Here is an 18,836-nt window from a genome sequence, read left to right as displayed (position 1 = left end):
CTGCTCACACTCCTGGAGTGGGAATGAGGTCCACACAATCACCCGGCCAGCGGTCAGCGAGCTACCATTGCAGCCAAAATGGGGAGGTAGGAATGGGAAACCGTTCGGAAAGCTAATCAAATTATTCAAGAACAGAATAGGCCAAAACCTGCCAACAGGTTTCCTGTCTGCCTTGAAGTATGGAATGGTCTGGCTTCTGACAGCACAACATTGGAAAAAAATCATTTATCTTTTTGTTCTTTGCCAGTTCCAACATTTTTGGAACATCCAAATCTAAGCAGTATTTGAACTCCCCATTTTCATTTTTATTTATCATGGAGAATTCTGCAGCTTTTAATATGTTTTAGGACATTGAGTAACCTTTCATTTTCAAGGCAGCATTTTAGGACAAGAAGTTGTTGTGAAAACTGTTACAAAGTGGTGATTTAAGAACACTGCGGGAGACTTTAGCTTGTCATCTTCGAAAGGAAGCTGTAATTTGCGAGTTATAAATACAAACCTCTCTTCAAAAAGAGGGTTTGAAAACTTCCTCTGAAGATTTGAAAGGAGCCATGTGTATGTCAGCTTAATTGAAGATTGTGCAGCGATCACAGAGAGACTGTCCTCCTCCAGTCTCCAGCATGTTATCTGTGCCATGCTTATCCATAACAGAGCAAAGCAAGCAGACCTGTTCCTCACTAACACACAACTGCCTTGCATTGGGAAGATTGATGCTGCCTGAGATTCTCTCCATTTGTCTACAGCCAGGTTTGGGGTAGTGTAAATTAGAAGTAGCTGGGGATGTTGGAGTGGAGGGGGGTTTTCAACTTTGGTTCAGAGTCAGCCATTCCTCCCTGGCATTGGTCCAAGGCCACGGTAAAGAGGCCCGAGCCATTTTCAGGGGAGTTATGGGCACCAAAACAAGCGATCTCCTACAGATCACCAGTTCAAGATGGCTGAAAACAGAGCTGCTTCCACCACAGTCACCTGGTCACATGCCAGTTTGGGGAAAGGGAAGGTGAAGAGGGAGCAGGGGAGTTAGGTGGGCATAAAATTGAGAAGGGACAAAGAATAAAGAAAAGTACAGCACAAGAACAGGCCCTTCAGCCCTCCAAGCCCATGCCAATCATGTTGCCCTAACTAAACTAAAAAACCTTCTGCCTTTACTCAGTCCATATCCCTCTATTCCCTCCCTCTTCATGTACCCATCCAGATTCCTCTTAAATGTTGCTATTGAGCCTGTTTCCACCAGCCCCTTTGGCACCGCGTTCCAGACATTCACCACTCTGCATGAAAAACTTCTCCCGCACATCTTCCTTAAACTTTCCCCTTCTCACAGTAAACCTGTGTCCCCTTGTAATTGACACTTCCATCCTTCCTCACTCTAATTATCCCCTGGATTACGGTCCATTTCAGGTGTGAAACTTGTGCCTTCTATTGTGAAAACGGACACAAAGGCCATGATATTCCAGCTTACTGTGTGAAGACCCGACGTGGGGAAGATGGTGGACCAACCAAAGGCCTATTGAATTTCAGCGGGCCTGGAATATCCCAGCGGTGAGTTGGGCCAGGAAATCCCAGCCAAGGGGTTCGCTCAATGCCTTTGCTATTTCCTCATTGCCTAGATAATTTAGCCTGTCTCTGCTTCTGAGAGGTTTTCCAAAATACTTTAGATTTGGGAGTGGTCCCAAATCCATTTGGGAATGGACTGGAAGTTGGCATCACTTTTCAAGAAAAGAGGGAAGGAGAAAACCCTTTAACGTTATTTACTCGCTTCCTCATTATCTACTCATAAAAGCTCTGACAAGCTGTTTTATATTTCTGGTTGGTTTGCTCTCCGATGCTACTTTTATCAACTTTTTAGTAGCCTTCTTCTGGTTTCTAAAACACTCCCAATTCTCAGACTTGTTACCATTTTTTACAACATTTATAAGTCTTTTCTTTTAATCTAATAGATACTTAACTTCCTGAGTGAACCTTGAATTGGTCTTACTCAATTTTTATTTATCAATTGAATATATTTTTTGCCGAAGATTTTGAATTCCCCAACAAGCCATAGAGCTTGATGTTATTGAATATATTCAAGGCTAAGTTAGAGCTATGAATGTGCCTGGTAACAAGTAATACTAAGAATGTAACAACACTTAACAGGTAGAAGCCACCAGCGTTTCAAAAAGCATTTCACAGGATGTGAGTCTCCCAGTTTTCGATAGATCAGAAGAATACATTGTCATGCTAATAGGAAACACCTTAGTTAGACAACTGAACCATCAAGGGGAGGCATACATACATTAATTTTTTTACAGCCAGAGAAACTGAGAGGACAGACAACAAATACACAGAGAACATTCTGAAAACTCACCAACGCCTCTACTTTCTCAGAAGACTAAGGAAATTTGGCATGTCAGCTATGACTCTCACCAACTTTTACAGATGCACCATAGAAAGCATTTTTTCTGGTTGTATCACAGCTTGGTATGGTTCCTGCTCTGCCCAAGACCGCAAGAAACTACAAAAGGTCATGAATGTAGCCCAATCCATCTTGCAAACCAGCCTCCCATCCATTGACTCTGTCTACACTTCTCGCTGCCTCAGCAAAGCATAACTAAGGATCCCACGCACCCCGGACATTCTCTCTTCCAGCTTCTTCCGTTGGGAAAAAGATACAAAAATCTGAGGTCATGTACCAACCAACTCAAGAACAGCTTCTTCCCTGCTGCTGTCAGACTTTTGAATGGACTTACCTTGCATTAAGTTGATCTTTCACTACACCCTAGCTATGACTGTAACACTACATTCTGCACTCTCTCATTTCCTTCTCTATGAATGGTATGCTCTGTCTATATAGTGCGCAAGAAACAATACTTTTCAATGTATGCTAATACATGTGACAATAATAAATCAAATCAAATGGAAAAATAGTAGAAATATCAACACTCAGAGATGCAGGCAGGCACATCCACCTAACAGCCTGGAAGCCAGTTCTAGCTAGCAGACAAGAAGCGAGAGTGCAGAAATCTGCATGGAGGTAGTTAAAATCATATCTTTGCTGAACCAAGAAGAGGTATTTCCCAGAATAACTCCTCAATCGTGTACAATGTGGTAATTATAAGTCAGCTGTTCAATAGATCTATTAAAGACAATGTTATTTGGGAAGAGGGAAGTCCTGAAAGAGTTCAGATTTCTTAAATAAACTTTGGATCAAAACGGATCATTTCTACATAAACTGTGTGGGTGGGTTTAGTAGTTCCTGTACATAGCTGCCTTGGATTATTATTGTCCTGTTTGTGTATATGTGTCTTTTCTTTCTTGTAATAAGAAGTCTTCAACAAGTGTTATATTACAACTGGGTTGCTTATTTTCTCAATGTTTCATCCACGTGACTCCTTATACCATTCCTGTAAACAAAATGAAACATCTCCATGAACCAGTACTCCAAGTTGGGATACAGATAATATCAGCTGGATTTGTAACATTAGATAGATTTTTGAATGGTAAGGGAGTCAAGCACTATAGAGAGAGGGGCTGCAGATAGGAAAGTAGAGCGAAGGTCCTAGTGAGGCAGCTCGAGGGGCTGAATGGCACACATTGCTCTTATTTCTAATGCTGTTAAGGTTGCCAATCATCTAAATGAAGATCATTAAGACATGAAGGTCAATGTTGGATTCAAAAGGTTAACAAATGTATCTCCTATAATCATGAGCACAAAGTTAAAAATGAAAATATCACAATATATTTTACTTATTTCACTAATTAACCATGGCTACTCTTTATATAGCTTCACTGAAAAAGACATGAATACTTCAACTTTCCAACAGAGATCATTTTTAAATCAAACTTTCAATGGTAGTTTAGCTCCAGTCTTATTCAACAAACAGCGCATGTAAATGAAATTATTCCCTCAGCAGCGTCCCACTTTCAGATCTAATAGCACCTCACATAAACTGGACTTGCAAGCATGCAAACACACTTGTTCTCCGAGAAGAAAAAATAAATTGAATTTCAGCAGCTAAAACAAGTCTTCTAAAACCTATCTATAAAAAGAAATTGCTGAAAGCTATGATTACTGAATGTTTAAACTGAACATTCCACTTTACCAGTGGGTGAGATTTTATTAATGTTCCTTTCAGATGCTGTTTATGCTCACAATGAGGGTAGAAGCAAGCTCCAATTAGCCCAGATTAAATCACAAAATATCCTTTGTCAACTTCGTGCATTGGAATCCTGATGCAAGTGAACTGAGTGGGCCTAAACATGAGAATTTTGCAGGAATGCAATCATATTAGTGTTCTTCCAACCTGTTAAAAAATAATGAAGTGCATTCAGCTGTCAATCTTGATTGCATTCAAGAATTTATTTTCCATTCCTGCTAGGACCCTGAGCACAAAGGCTTTCTCTGCAAATGCGTTGAATGAATACTTTGGGGGCTCAAGTTCAATCGCCTCTCGAGACAGGCATGGGATTACGATCTGCAATGAACCCGCACCCACTGATCACAATGTAAGCAGCGTGCCAACTCTGTATTCTTATTTCAATCATTTCACTGTCCAGCCACTGCAGGTTAACCGGACACATCAACAGGGGGAGGGAAAGATACTTGTGACAGGCTAACACCACGTAAAGGGATTGCTTACAGCTAACCTGAACCTCGTAATGAGAAAGGGCACTGTAACTGACACACATGCACGCAATCTGTCATATCATCAGCAAATAGTGCTTGTTATATTTCAATGTAATGTTTCCAAGTTTGTGGATGATATAAAGTGAGGCAGGAATGTGTGTTGTGCATAAGGTATAAAATGGTTTCGGAAGGACTTGGACAGACTTAATGAGTGGGCAACAACCCGGCTAATGGAATATAGGGTACTTTTCTCCTGTCTTCACTCGAAGTGCTCCCGCCAGAGGGAAAACTGGAATATTTCCTGCTGGTGTTGGGAGTGCCTGTCAGGTGGGATTCACCCACCTTTAGTATTTTTAAATTCATTCATGGGACATGGGTGGCCAGCATTTATTGCCCAGACCTAGTTGCCCTTGAGAAGGTGATGGTAAGCTGTCTTCTTGAAACATGGCAGTCTATGTTCTGTGGGTTGACCCACAATGCCAGTAGCGTGGGAATTCCAGGATTTTGGCCCTGCAACTGCGAAAGAGTGGCAATATATTTCTAAGTCAGGATGGCTCGGAGGGGAACTTTCAGGTGGTGGCGTTCCTATTTATCTGCTGCCCTTATCCTTCTAGTATATAAAATTATGTATAGTGCAAAACACACCAATCACCCAGCTTCACAGAGGCTGATCTCAACACTCAGAGATAGGTCTCACTCCCACCCACAACAGTCATGGCAACCCCCACTAACAACGGGAGCAGCCCCATTCCCTCAGGACAGAGGGGCATCCTCCCCCCACTACTTAATGAACAGGTCACTCTCCCTGCCCCACCCCACAAGCATGAGGGTAACCCTTCCCCCCACCCAACAAGAGAGACATTCAGATGAGGTCCCCTCAGGCTCTGCCCTCCTCAGGCCTCCTTCAGGCCCTGCCTCTTGGCAATGCCAACCTTGCACTGCTACCTGGCACTTACAGTCTGACTTGCTGCCTTGGACTCCAAAGAGAGACAATTTGGAATGTGTCACATACCATCACCAAGAAACTAGCACCAAAAGCAGGTAAAATATGCACAAAACCTTGTCAATAGCAATGGGGTCATTGTACCTGACTTTGATTCCCTGCACCTTAGAATGATGTTCTGTTTATTCTGTATCAGAACTTAGATTCCACTTAAAGTTTGCCAACCCCAGCCCTTTTACTCCATGGAGAATCTTTCTTTGCTCCTCTTTCTTCTCAATTTGAGGGAGGCGATGGCCTAGTGGTATTATCACTGGATTATTAATCCAGAAACTCAGTTAATGTTCTGGGAACCCAGTCTCGAATCCCACCTTGGCAGATGGTGGCATGTGAATTCAATAATAAAAAAAATCTTGAATTAAGGATCAATTGATGACCATGAAAGCATTGTCGATTGTTGGAAAAACCCATCTGATTCACTAATGTCCTTAATGGAAGGAAATTTGTCACCCTTACCTGGTCTGACCTACATGTGACTCCAGAGTCATAGCAATGTGGTTGACTTTCAACTGCCCTCTGAACAAGGGCGACTAAGGTTGGGCTATAAATGCTGACCAGCCAGCAAGGCCCATGTCCCATGAATTAATAAAAAAAACCCTCTCTTCGTATCCTCCCCCTGTACCCTGCTTGAGACTTTTCTCTGAATATGGCACACTGCTCCTGATCACGTGATCAGGATTTTAAGCACTATGTTCTTTTTGAGCAGGTGCATTGGATCCATGTCCTCAGCCCAAAGGACTTCAAATGCTGCCTGTTCTTGGTCTGCATGCATGAGGAAGCTCCTGAGGTCTATCAGGATGACGAGTTCTCCGACGCTTTAAGTCTCGATACCATGACGATATCATAACCCTTAGAAACCACTAATTAAATCAAAACTACTTATATGGAAGCAAGTCTTCCCATCTAAATGCATATGCATTTATTTGCAATGCACGATTTTCAGCCCCAATATGTAAAATAAACAAAATGCAATGTAAGTAAATCTTTTATATTGCCAGTGATGTGGCAAGAACCCAAAGAGAACAGGTTTTGTTCTTACCAATTGCTCTAAAATAAAGCTACATCCCTAAGGCAGAGTTGGCATGTTTTCTCACAGTCAATTTCCCCTATCCTCACTCATGTTAATTGTTTAAAACCATAAAATGACAAGGTTGTCCGTGCTAACTTCCCCTCCTGTTTCACCCAGCTGCTAACTCTGCAGGCTGCTAGGAAATAACTTTTGCACCTAGTTTCCAACTACTTTATGAGAAGGTAGCTCGTACATAAAATGAATAAATGATGTCTGAACCACTTAATGACAAAACTATTCTTTTTAGGACTGCTTAAAATAGGGTATAGCTGTATAATTTACCTGTGAAATGAAGCACTCATTATTAAGCAAAACCGAATCATCGTTTTAATGTTTTCATACTTATCTAAGACTGCATTCAATTTAAGTCTATATGGGACACACAAAACTTTCATGAAAAGCTCTCCTGTCGAGAGCTGGGAACCGTGGCTTTTGAATAAAGAATTTCAAGTGATGCGTGACAGGCAACACGTACGCACAGAAGAAACACACTCTAAATTCTGAGAGCCCATTCTGAGGGCTATGTTTAGTCCTAGCTATGAATCAGGCCAACAAAGTAGTCATCTGTCCCTGGAATTTCAACACTGCTTGATCCCAACTCCACCAAACTCCCACAACAGCTGATTATTTCCATTTAAGAGTTTTCATTATTGGGTTAACCATCTCAGCCAGTCACGCCCAGTTTAGTATGTGCTGCCCATATAAATGTTGTTGGAATATAGATTGTCTGTGGTGCCGATGCAAAGCAGAAACAGAGATGCTGCACAATTGCCAAACACTGCACTCTATGCATTTATTAAATACATATAGCTGTATAGAACTTTAGGCCAGCCACATTTGGAATACTGCATACAGTTCTGGTCGCCAGAAGGATGTGGAGGCTTTGGAGAGGGTACAGAAAAGTTTTACCAGGATGTTAACTGATTTGGAGAGTATTAGCTATGAGGACAGAATGGACAAACTTGGTTTGTTTTCACATCAGAGGCTCAGTGGCAACATGATAAGAAGTTTACAAAAGGTAATGAGAAGCTTGAAGAGAATGAATGGTCAATATCATTTTCCCCAGGGTAGATTAATTATTAGGGGGCATAGGTTTAAGATAACAGGGAGAAAGTTTAAAGGAGATGTGAGAGGCAAGTTTTTTTTATTATAGAGGGAGGAAAGTGCCTGGAATGCACTGCCAGAGGAAGTGGTAGAAGTAGAAACAATAGCAACATTTAAGAAGCATCTTGACAGATACATGAATAGGCAGGAATAGAGGGATATGGACCTCATAGAGGCAGAGGCCTTTTGTTTAGAAAGACGTCATGTGTCGATTCAGGCTTGGTGAACCGACAGGCCTGTTCTTGTGCTGTACTGCTCTTAGCTCTTGAAATCATATAGGGAAAACCCACAATTAAATGGATATAGGTCCAATGTGCCTGCTCTAGTGTTCCAACAGTCATAACAAATAATAATTAGACTGATTGATAATCTAATAGATAAATCTTTGCTTTTGTAGGAAGGAGAAAAAAATAGAAAAATAGAAAATAGGAGTAGGCCATTCAGCTCTCTGAGCTTGTTCGGCCATTCAATAAAATCATGGCTGATCATCCAACTCAATAGCCTGATCCTGCTTCCCCCGCCCCCATCCTTTGATCCCTTTCACCCCAAGATATTTATCTAACTCCTTCTTGAAACCTTCTTCACTTTGCCAGCCCACCCTCCTCATTCCGGGCCTGGGGGTCGGGAGCTGCTCCCCGCGACGATTGCCAACCAGCACCTGCCTCCTCAGCAGGTTATGATGCAGTGGTAATGTCATTAGACTGGTCATCCAGATTCCTAAGCTAAAGCTTTGGGGACTTACGGACATACATACAAGGAACAGGAGTAGGCCATTCGGGCCCTTGAGCCTGCTTCATCATTTAATAAGATCATGGATAATTTGTTGTCTGCACCCTGCCTATTCCCGATCATTTCCTTCCTTCCCAAGAATCTATCCACAGCTGCCTTAAAAATATAGAAAGGCTCGGCTCCCACTGCCTTTGCAGGAAAGAGTTCCAATGACTCACTACCCCAAGAGAAAATAGTTCACCTCTTTTCTGTTTTAAATGGACAACCCCTTATTTTTAAACAGTGATCCCTAATTCTGGATCCTCCCACAAGAGGAAACATCTTCTCCACATCCACCTTGTGAAGGCCCTTCAGGTTCTTATGCATTTCAATCAACATGGGTTCAAATCCCATCATGGCAGCTGGTGGAATTTGAATTCAGTTTATATTAAAAAAAATCTGAAACATAAAGTAATGGTGACCATGAGACAATCACTGATTGCTATAAAAACCGATCTGGCTCACTATTACCTGCCTTTAGGGCAGGAAATCTGCCATCCTTACCTTACCTCACAGATCTACATGTGAGTCTAGACACACAGCAATGTGATTGACTCTTAACTGCCCTCTAAAACGACCCAGTAAGGGCAATTAAGATGAGCAACAAAAGCTGGCCTTGCCATTGATACCCACATCCTGTCAAAAAACAAGTTATTAATCCATTGATCAATGACAGCACTATGTTCAATTCTGCTTGGCAGCTCAGAAAGATATATTGGCCTTGGAAAGGATAGTGTTGATTCACTGCAATGACACAGTCTCCAAAAGGGTTAGATTATAAAGACAGATTTTATAGACTAGGCTTTACTTCAGAAGAGGTGTTTAAACTGAGTGAAGGAATTGATGGCATCAGTTAGCAAAAAACTATTTTCTCAGGTGGGAAGAGTCCAGAACTGGGACGTAAGCTTAAAATTGCAATTTGGCCATTCACGGAGTGATAGGAGGAAGTGCTTCTGTATACAAAGTATCATGGACACCTGGAACTCTTCTCCCCAAAAGATATTGAGGCGAGTTCAGTTGAAAAATTCAAAAGGGAGTGTGACAGATTTTTGTTAGTCAAGGATGTAAATGGTTAAGGGACCAAGTCAGATCAATGGAATCAATCAGCCATGATATGATTAAATGGCAGAACAGGTTCAATCTGCTGAATGGCTTTTTCCTACTACTGACTGGGTCCAATGACAAAGGTGAAGCTGGATAGGCTGCCTATTGTACATCTCATCTTCCCTTCCTTTCCATTGACTTCAATGAGTCTGATCTGCAATGCCAAGTTTTGTACCTGGAATGAAAGGTGCTGTCCAGATCATATTAGTCTTATTTAGAAACAGGGAGGATGAAATGTTAATGATAATCTAATCATTTGCATCTATCAACTCCTTGTTTTATTTAGTGTCAAAATAAAAGCTACATCTTTTGTGATTGAAAACATCAAGGAAAGTGGTCCAAGACCAGCTGTATCGCTGGGCAGGTCGAACCTGGGTGGTCACCAATGAAAATCTGTAGGCCCAGTGACCATTTTGCATCCAAAACCCAGGTGAAGATAAACTGAATTTCTCCCCCCATTGAGTTTTGCTAGATCCTCACCTTATAGAGTGTATGGAGCCCTTTGGTATGAATATTGCCTTTAATTCAGTTTGTTATGGAAGATGAAACGCTTTGTTGTAGTATGCCTTTAAGTGGTTGTGGTTACATTTTCCGTAAACATCACCAGAAGGAAATGATGCAATGCACCATGTGATTCAGAGTTAAGGTGGGATTTTCTGGTCCCCTGTGGTGGGGTTTCCAGCAGCGGAGATGGCATGCCATCGGCCACCTGTGGGATCATCCAGGCCTGTCGAAGTCGATGGCCAATTGCATTGCTCACCAGCTGCACCACCAGGGAACTCATTGCAGTTGTTCACCTTCCATGAGACCTGAAGATTCCCCCAACGGGAAGGGCCAGAATATTCCACCCTCAGTTTCAGTTTGTTCTGAGAAAGCTACCAATTTAGACATGTGCACAAGTTCTTCAAATGTTATACTGCTCCCAACTTCTCAAATTCTTAATAAATATGCCTACATATTTTTGTGCTAACCAATCCTCTGTGCAAGGTTAGATGGTGTTTAACAACTAAGCAATCACAGGAAGTAGTAAAATACAACATGGTGGCAATGGTGGCATCCAAACACATGATTCCACAGAGACTGGACTGGAACACCTATTAGTAAAGATAGAGATTCTGTATAAACCTAGTAATTGGATAGTCACATTGGAACAGGTTGCCCAACTCAGCAAAGATGTAACTGTGTCCATAGATTTACAGCTCGATCATGATGTCTGCCTAAACTAAAACCGTATCCCTCACTGAGTCTGTATCCTTCCATTCCCATTCTTTTCATGTATTTATCGAGTTGCCCCTTAAATGCCGCTATCAAAACTGCTCCCACCACCTCCCAGGACAGCACATTCAGCATCGTCTGTGTGAAAAATTTGCCTCACACGTCACCTCTAAACTTTTCCTCATGCACCTCAAAACTACTTGACTTTTCTACCCTAGGAAAGGGCATCTGACTATCCACTCTGTCAATGCCACTCTTAACGATGAATGGAGGAAATTTGGGGTATACCAGCAATCTGTTCATTATTGTTGCTGCCTGGAACACCAGGATCTTTATGGAAGGAGAGTGAGATCGACTGAGGAGGTGACAGTTCGGCAGCAGGGCACCTGGTTGATTTTTGTTAGTCTGTTTCTAGCACAGGAACACCAAATTCAGGAACAATGTACTCTCTCTCCAGTATGACTGAAATCAACTCACAGCAAAAAGCAGAAAGTGAATTTAGTACTTACCCAATGTGTGTGTGTCAGTATCTACATCAGATGGCAAACTTACCCAATAGACCACCGCATAATGGAAATTCAAATATCGAGTATTGCAATGGAAAGGAACATCGCTTCAGCTCTTTTCTTTTACTGGAAACTTAAAAGACAAGACACTGGGACATCAAAGTCTTTCAAAGGTTCAAAACTGGCAAATTTACAGGGTTGGTTTTACACTAGCTGTTTTATACTGCAGCTAATTTGCAGCAAGTTGTGCTGGAAGTTTGTTGCTCGGTGGTAGCATTGCTCCTGAAGCGACATGTTGCAAATTTTATTTCAGTGCAGAGAAGGAGATGTGTGTCACCAATTTACCGATCTGGTCACTACTTCATTCTCACGTATTCTCAATGTGACAATACAGAGCAATTCATTGGTGCGAATTCTTCCAATTTCTATGTCAAGCTCTAGATCTGGTAATGGGCATGATCCATTTTATTTTAAAGGGGCTACCACCCACATTAAAAAACATAGCCCAGGATTATCTCGGCTCAAAGGGCCTACAATGCACTTGTCCTCTTTGTTTTATATCTTTCCATCAACGGGCTTCTAGTTCACCCTGATGCAAAAATGGCAGAATAACTGCCAATTTGTCTCAGTTCAATATTTCCCATTGAGTGCGAGGCTACTTGGAGGAAATGATCCTGCAACATCAGAGTGGAGGTTCCACAATAACCACAACCAATGAAATCTTCATTTCAAAATGTTAAATGTTGAAAAGTTTAAAGGGAGATGATTGTCCTTTCTAACCAACCAGGCAGGGTGCACAGTTCTGTACTCCCATTCACATGTTTGTGTCAATTGGTAACTGCACTGTAGAAACAGAGTAATTGCAATTATTCTGGGGGTAGCACTGCTGCCTCACAGCGCCAGGGACCCAGATTCGATTCCAGCCTTGGGTAACTGTCTGTGTGGAGTTTGCAGAGGGCAGCACGGTGGCACAGTGGTTAGCACTGCTGTCTCACAGCGCTATGGACCCAGGTTCGATTCCCGGCTTGGGTCACTCTCTATGTGGAGTTTGCACATTCTCTCCGTGACTGCGTGGGTTTCCTCCGGGTGTGCTGGTTTCCTCTCTCAGTCCAAAGATGTGTGGGTTAGGTTGATTGGCCATGCTGAATTGACCCTAGAGTCAGAAGAATTAGCAGGGTAAATATGTAGGGTTACAGGAATAGGACCTGGATGGGATTATAGTCGGTGCAGATTCAATGGGCCAAATGGCCTCCTGCACTGCATGGATTCTATGTTTTCCTCATGTCTGTGAGGGTTTCCTTTGGGTGGCTTTGGTTTCCTCCCACAATCCAAAGATGTGCAGGTTAGGTGGATCGGCCATGCTAAATTGCCTTAGTGTCAGGGGGATTAGTGGATTAATATGTGGGGTTATGGGGATAGCACATGGTGAGATTGTTGTTGGTGAAGGCTCAATGGGCCAAATAGCCTCCTTCTACACTGTAACGATTCTTTGATTCTACTTGCCAATGGATTCACGTTCAATATTAAGGGCATTGAAACTAACTTAAGTCATTTCAAGGGAACTCCACTATCAGAATTTTACTATATAATTAAGCACAGAAACTGACCCATGTCCCACAGCCGGAAAGACAACCTGCTTATTTCTCTTGCGTCATTTTGATTGGGAATTTTTCCTTCTGTGTATGTTTTAATCAACACACCAGATGTTATGAGTTTTACTTCGGCACTGAGCTTCAAATGCTGGGAATGCGTAGCGACAATTCATTTTAATGTGTAGATATTCCTGGAAATGCCACTGAACTCACGGTCCAGATTCCCAGCAGGCCTCAGGGTGTGCAAAGTTACACATCAGGAGGTGAAAATTCTTAAAATCTGCCCTGCAATATCCAGTAGACATCAGAACTGTAACAAAAACAATGGCCCAACCAAGATGATTGACCTTGGCTTACAATGCTGCAGAGGTTAAAAATGATCTTTAATAAGATGCTGTCAAATCATGTTTGAACATATGCATCTCAATGGGTGAAACATGAGGTGCTCAGTCAAACTCAGAGCCTGTGGTTTCTTCAAATGCTCCAACACACACACACACACACACACACACACACACACACACACACACACACACACACACACACACACACACACACACACACACACCTCAGCCCGATCACAGAGACAGTGCTGGTGATGGGACTCAAATACCTTGGCTCAATTACCTCACACTTTTGAAATTGGAGACTACAGTGGGAAAACATGCCTTCAGTGAGTGCTACAAATGAGGCAAATTAGAATGGTGAATAATATTACCGTATTTAAGTGGATTTTGGTTGGTCCACTTCTCTACAGCGATGGAAGGTAATATAGCCAAATTTGTAGATGACCTTAAAATAGATGGAATAGTAAGTTGCAATAAGGAAGTATGAAATTTGCAAATGGGTATAGATAGGTTAGGTGAGTTTAACATGGATACGTGTGAGGTTCTCATTTCAGTTGGAAAAATGGAAAGGCAACTTATTATTTAAATGGAGAGAGACCACGGGGTGTATCAGTGCAGAGGGGCCTGAGTGTCCTTATGCATGAATTGCAGAAAATTGGTATGAAGGTAGAGTAGTTAATAAGGAAAGCAAATGGAATTTTGGCATTTACAGCTGAAGGAATAGAGTATAATAATAAGGAAGTGTAGCTGCAATCATACAGTTTTGGTCCCCTTATTTGAGGAAGGATGTAGTGGTATTAGAGGCAGTTCAGAGGAAGTTAACTAGATTGATTCCAGAGATAAAATTGGTAGCACAGTGGTTGGCACTGCTGCCTCACAGGGCCAGGGACCTGGGTTCAATTCTGGCCTTGGGTGACTGTGTGGTGTTTGAATGTTCTCTCTGTGTCTGCTTGGGTTTCTTCTGGATGCTCCAGTTTCCTTCCACAATCCAAAGATGCGCAGATTAGGTGGATTTGCCATAGTAAATTGCCCCTTCGTATCCAAAAATGTAGGTTAGGGATTAGTGAGGGGTAAACATGTGGGGCAAAGCGAATGCAGTGGAGGATGGGCCTAGGTAAGATGCCCTGTCAGGGCGTCAGTGCAGACTCGACTGGAGAACATAAGAACATAAGAACATAAGAAATAGGAGCAGGAGTAGGCCATCTGGCCCTTCGAGCCTGCCCCGCCATTCAATAAGATCATGGCTGATCTGTCGTGGCTCAGTTCCACTTTCCCGCCCTCTCCCCATAACCCTTAATCCCCTCTCTTATCAAAAACCCATCAACCCGCTTCTTAAAAATATTTAGCGAGGCAGCCTCCACCACTTCAACGGGCAGAGAATTCCAGAGATTCACCACCCTTTGAGTGAAGAAGTTCCTCCTCAACTCCGTTCTGAACTGCCCCCCCTTTATCTTGAGGCTGTGCCCCCTAGTCCTACTGTCTTTTTTGAGCGGGAAGAGTCTTTCCACCTCTATCCTATCCATCCCATTCATCATCTTATACGTCTCAATGAGATCTCCCCTCATTCTTCTAAACTCTAACGAGTACAAGCCTAGTTTATTCAGCCTCTCCTCATAGCTCAACCCCCTCAACTCCGGTATCAGCCTAGTAAACCTCCTCTGCACTCCCTCCAAGGCCAAAATATCCTTGCGCAGGTGCGGCGCCCAAAACTGCACACAGTACTCCAGCTGCGGCCTCACCAATGCCCTATACAGCTGCAGCAAGACCTCCCTACTTTTATATTCAATCCCCCTCGCTATGAAGGCCAGCATCCCATTCGCCTTCCTGACCACCTGCTGCACCTGCAGGCTGGGTTTTTGCGACTCATGCACAAGGACCCCGAGGTCCCTCTGCACCGTCGCCTGCTGCAGTTTTTCGCCACGTAAGTAATAGTCCTTCCTACCATTCTTCCTACCAAAGTGGACCACCTCACACTTGCCAACATTAAATTCCATGGCCTCCTTCTGCACTGTAGGGATTCTATGATGGGTTTGTCTTATGAAGAGAAATTGAGCCGTTTCTCGAGTTTAGAAGAGTAAGAGGAGATCTAATCGAGGTGTACAAGATAATAAGGAGTATTGACAAAACAGATGTAGAGTGGAAACTTCCTCTTGCGGGGCAATCTAGAACGAGAGATCACGGTTCTAAAATAAGAGGTAGCAGATTTAAAACAGAGATGAGGAGAAACTACTTCTCTCAAAGGGTTGTGAATCTGTGGAATTCACTACTGCAGAGTGCAGTGGTTGAAGGGTTTTGGAGAACTGGCAGAAAAGTGGAGTTGAGGCCAAGACAAGATCAGCTATGATCATACTGAACGGGGAGCAGGCTCAAGCAGCTGAATTGTCTACTCCGGCTCCTAGTTTTGATGTTTTTTATTGGCCATCATACCTAAAATTCTTTGTTATGTCACAAGCAGCTTCTTAAGTAAATCATTGTGCGTGTGTGTGTGTTTGGGGGGGGGGGGGGTGGGGGGGTGTGCTGGCGGTGGTGGTGGTGGTGGTGGTGGTGGCGGGTCTCTCATTATCCTGATACCTGCAATTGGAACATTGTGAACCTGACTTCCGAGCAGTGGTGATTAAACAGATCAGCAAGGTATTGGAACCTTTCTCAAAGCAGAATTGGAAAGATCAATTCATAAATCAGCTCAGGAAATGTGGACTGAGAGCAACGGATTTCATCTTGAGGGAATCAAAAGATCAAAGAAAACATTTAATAACCCAACCTTGTCTGGATTATACATATCATTAATTGTGAATATTGTATATTCTTCTTTCTTGCCTTTTGTGCTCAGGCGGTTAAGTAAAAGCTACCTGGTGTGTGAAGTGTTAACCTTCAATCTATCTAGTCTTTTTCTAAATAGCTGGCAGTCGACCCAATTTAAATAACTTGATGATAATTGACGGAACAAAATCAACTCTAGCGTAAAGATTTCATATTCCTGGCTCCCTCCATTGGAATTCTCCTTTGGTCTCCTAGCAACAGGACTGCCTGACATGACCTTCCTTCTGGTCTAATATCAATTTCCATAGACCCGGCACACGAATTATTACATTTAATGAGTATTTAGTGCACAAAATGGCTAGCAAAAGCTGCATAAACCCATAAAATAAGGATACATTCCAAGAATCACAGCTTCAAGGCATTTAATTGGCAATGATTCACGAGTCATTTCTCTGGCTGTGTCCATTAACCTGAGGAGTACAGGAAGAGGAAGATAATTAATGTCAGCAAAAAATTTTAAAAAAACAAATGCTTTATATGTGCAGCAAAAAATATTGAAAGCTAAACATCACGGATCTGCAGCTTTGACATTTTCTCCCTGATGTGTTTGCATAATAGCAAACTGAGTAGATAAGTGATATACAGTTCAGTTCAAAAAGTACCTGGTTATGGAAAACAATGCCTACTGTTCTTGCACTGTTAGGAATTAAACAGAAAAAAAAACTTGCATTTATATGGTATCTTTCACATCAGCAGGATGTTTTACAGCAATTAATTACTTTTGAAAAACTGTCGCTCTCATTTCCAGCTAATTTATCCACTGCAAGATCCTACAAACAGCAGCAATGTAAATGCCCACTTAAGCTCCTTTTCTATGAGACATAAATGTTGTAAGAAGGCTCACAATACCAGGTTAAAGTGCAACCAGTTTGTTTGATAGTAAATCCAAATCAAATAAACTGTTTGGATTTTAACCTGGTGTTGTGAGACTTCTTACTGTGTTTACCCCAGTTCAATGCCGGCATCTCCACATCATGATATAAATGTTGAATAGGACACCTCTTTGAATGGTGCCAATGGATCGCTTCTGTCTAAACAGGCAGATGGAGCCTCAGTTCAACATTTCACTCAGAAGGTAGCAGCACCTCCAACAATCCAGTGTTCTCACAGTAAAGCACAAAGCGTTAGCCGAGGAATTGTGCTCAGGTCCTGCAGTGGGGCTTGAACCTCTTTGACTCCAGAATTAAGACACATGCCTGCTCGTCTGAAGCCTTATTCAGTTTTCTTTCCCATTAAAATCAGGCAGGTGGTAAATGGATGCTAGATCAGCCAATGTTTGTCTGCAGTTGGTGGGCAAGTGACCCCCACGTCAACAATCAAGATCAGGATGGATGGGCGGATGAGGAAAAAGGTTGAGAGAACAGGACTGGCATTGATTTGAATTATTTGCTGAGGGTAAACAGTGACAGGTTGGGCTGAATGGCCAGTTTCTCTGATCTAACGTCTTGTCTATCTGGAGGCAAATTCGACTGGAAATTGCTATATATTTTCAATATAATAACAATGGCAGTTCAAATCAGGTCCTATTTTGAAATTATTGGTATTAAATCTATTAGTGAAACTTGTGCTGGGTCATGAAATTACTGACCTACTAAAACAAGGTTGTCAGATGCGCAGCGTTGTAAATATGATTCCAGTAATATGTTCGTAAATCCCCAGTTATCTTTTTGTTCATTTAGAGTAAAGGCATTAACCAAGCCCGGCTAGAGGCAGCTGCAGAGTGACCTGAATGTAACATTCTAAAAATAACCATGTTGGGATTCTATTTTTATGAACAAGAGCAAATGACAAAAGATCTGGACCACATGCAACGGCACTGGGTCTTGTTCTCACCTGTCAAAACTGTTCACTATTCCAGTATTATCTTAGAACATAGGAAAGTAGGATTGAGGAGGAGCAGTAGACCATTCAGTCCCTTGAGCTTGCTCCGCCATTCGATAGGGTTGTGACTGATCTGGTTGCATTCTCAACCTTATCGGTACTCCCCCACTCTCCGCCCCCATAATCATTGACTCCCTTCTCAGTCACTAAACTGTCTCACTCAGCCTTGGATAAATCTAATGTGCACGGGTACAGCAGACAATAAAGAAAGCAAATGGTTTGTTGACCTTCATAGTGAGAGGATTTGAGTATAAGGATAGGGATGTTTTACTGCAACTGTGTAGGGTGTTGGTGAGGCCACACCTGGAGTATTGTGTGCAGTTTTGGTTTTCTTATCTGAGGAAGGATATCCTTGCTATAGGGGGAGGACAGCAAAGGTTTACCAGGCTGATTCCTCGGATGGCAGGAGGAGAGATTAAGTCGGTTAGGATTACATTCACTGGAGTTTAGAAGAGGGAGAAGGAATTTCATAGAAATGTATAAAATTCCAACAGGGTTAGGCAAGGTAGATTCAGAAAGAATGTTCCCAATGGTGGGGGAATCCAAAACTAATGATCATAGTTTGAAGATAAGGGGTAAACCTTTCAGAACTGAGGTGAGGAGAAATTTCTTCACCCAGAGAGTGGTGAATGTGTGGAATTCACTATCACAGGATATAATTGAGGCCAAAATGTCTTCTGATTTCAAGAAGAAATCAGATATAGCTCTTGGGGCTAACGATAAAGCATCAGAAGCTCATTTACTGCTGTATCATGGAGATGGAGACTATTCGATCAGTTATCTTTGCCATGCCCCTTGTTTCCACCATCGCATGAGGCCCTATTGCATGA

General features: G+C 42.4%; 1 protein-coding gene across 3 annotated transcripts in view; it reads right to left on the bottom strand.

Annotated features, from left to right (window-relative positions):
* The window catches only part of vash2 (vasohibin 2), a 134,846-nt gene that overhangs the window by 66,644 nt on the left and 49,366 nt on the right, over positions 1-18,836 (bottom strand). For all 3 annotated transcript variants that reach the window (XM_080200506.1, XM_080200505.1, XM_080200507.1), the window contains exon 4: positions 16,461-16,535. In XM_080200506.1, coding sequence (XP_080056632.1) covers positions 16,461-16,535 — 75 coding nt within the window. The remainder of the gene's footprint in view (positions 1-16,460; positions 16,536-18,836) is intronic.

This window comes from Carcharhinus amblyrhynchos, chromosome 12 (assembly GCF_965287045.1).
Source record: "Carcharhinus amblyrhynchos chromosome 12, sCarAmb.v2.hapA, whole genome shotgun sequence".
Taxonomy (NCBI): domain Eukaryota; kingdom Metazoa; phylum Chordata; class Chondrichthyes; order Carcharhiniformes; family Carcharhinidae; genus Carcharhinus; species Carcharhinus amblyrhynchos.
The sequence above is the reverse complement of the archived record's forward strand: the minus strand, read 5'-3'. Positions and strand labels throughout refer to the sequence as shown.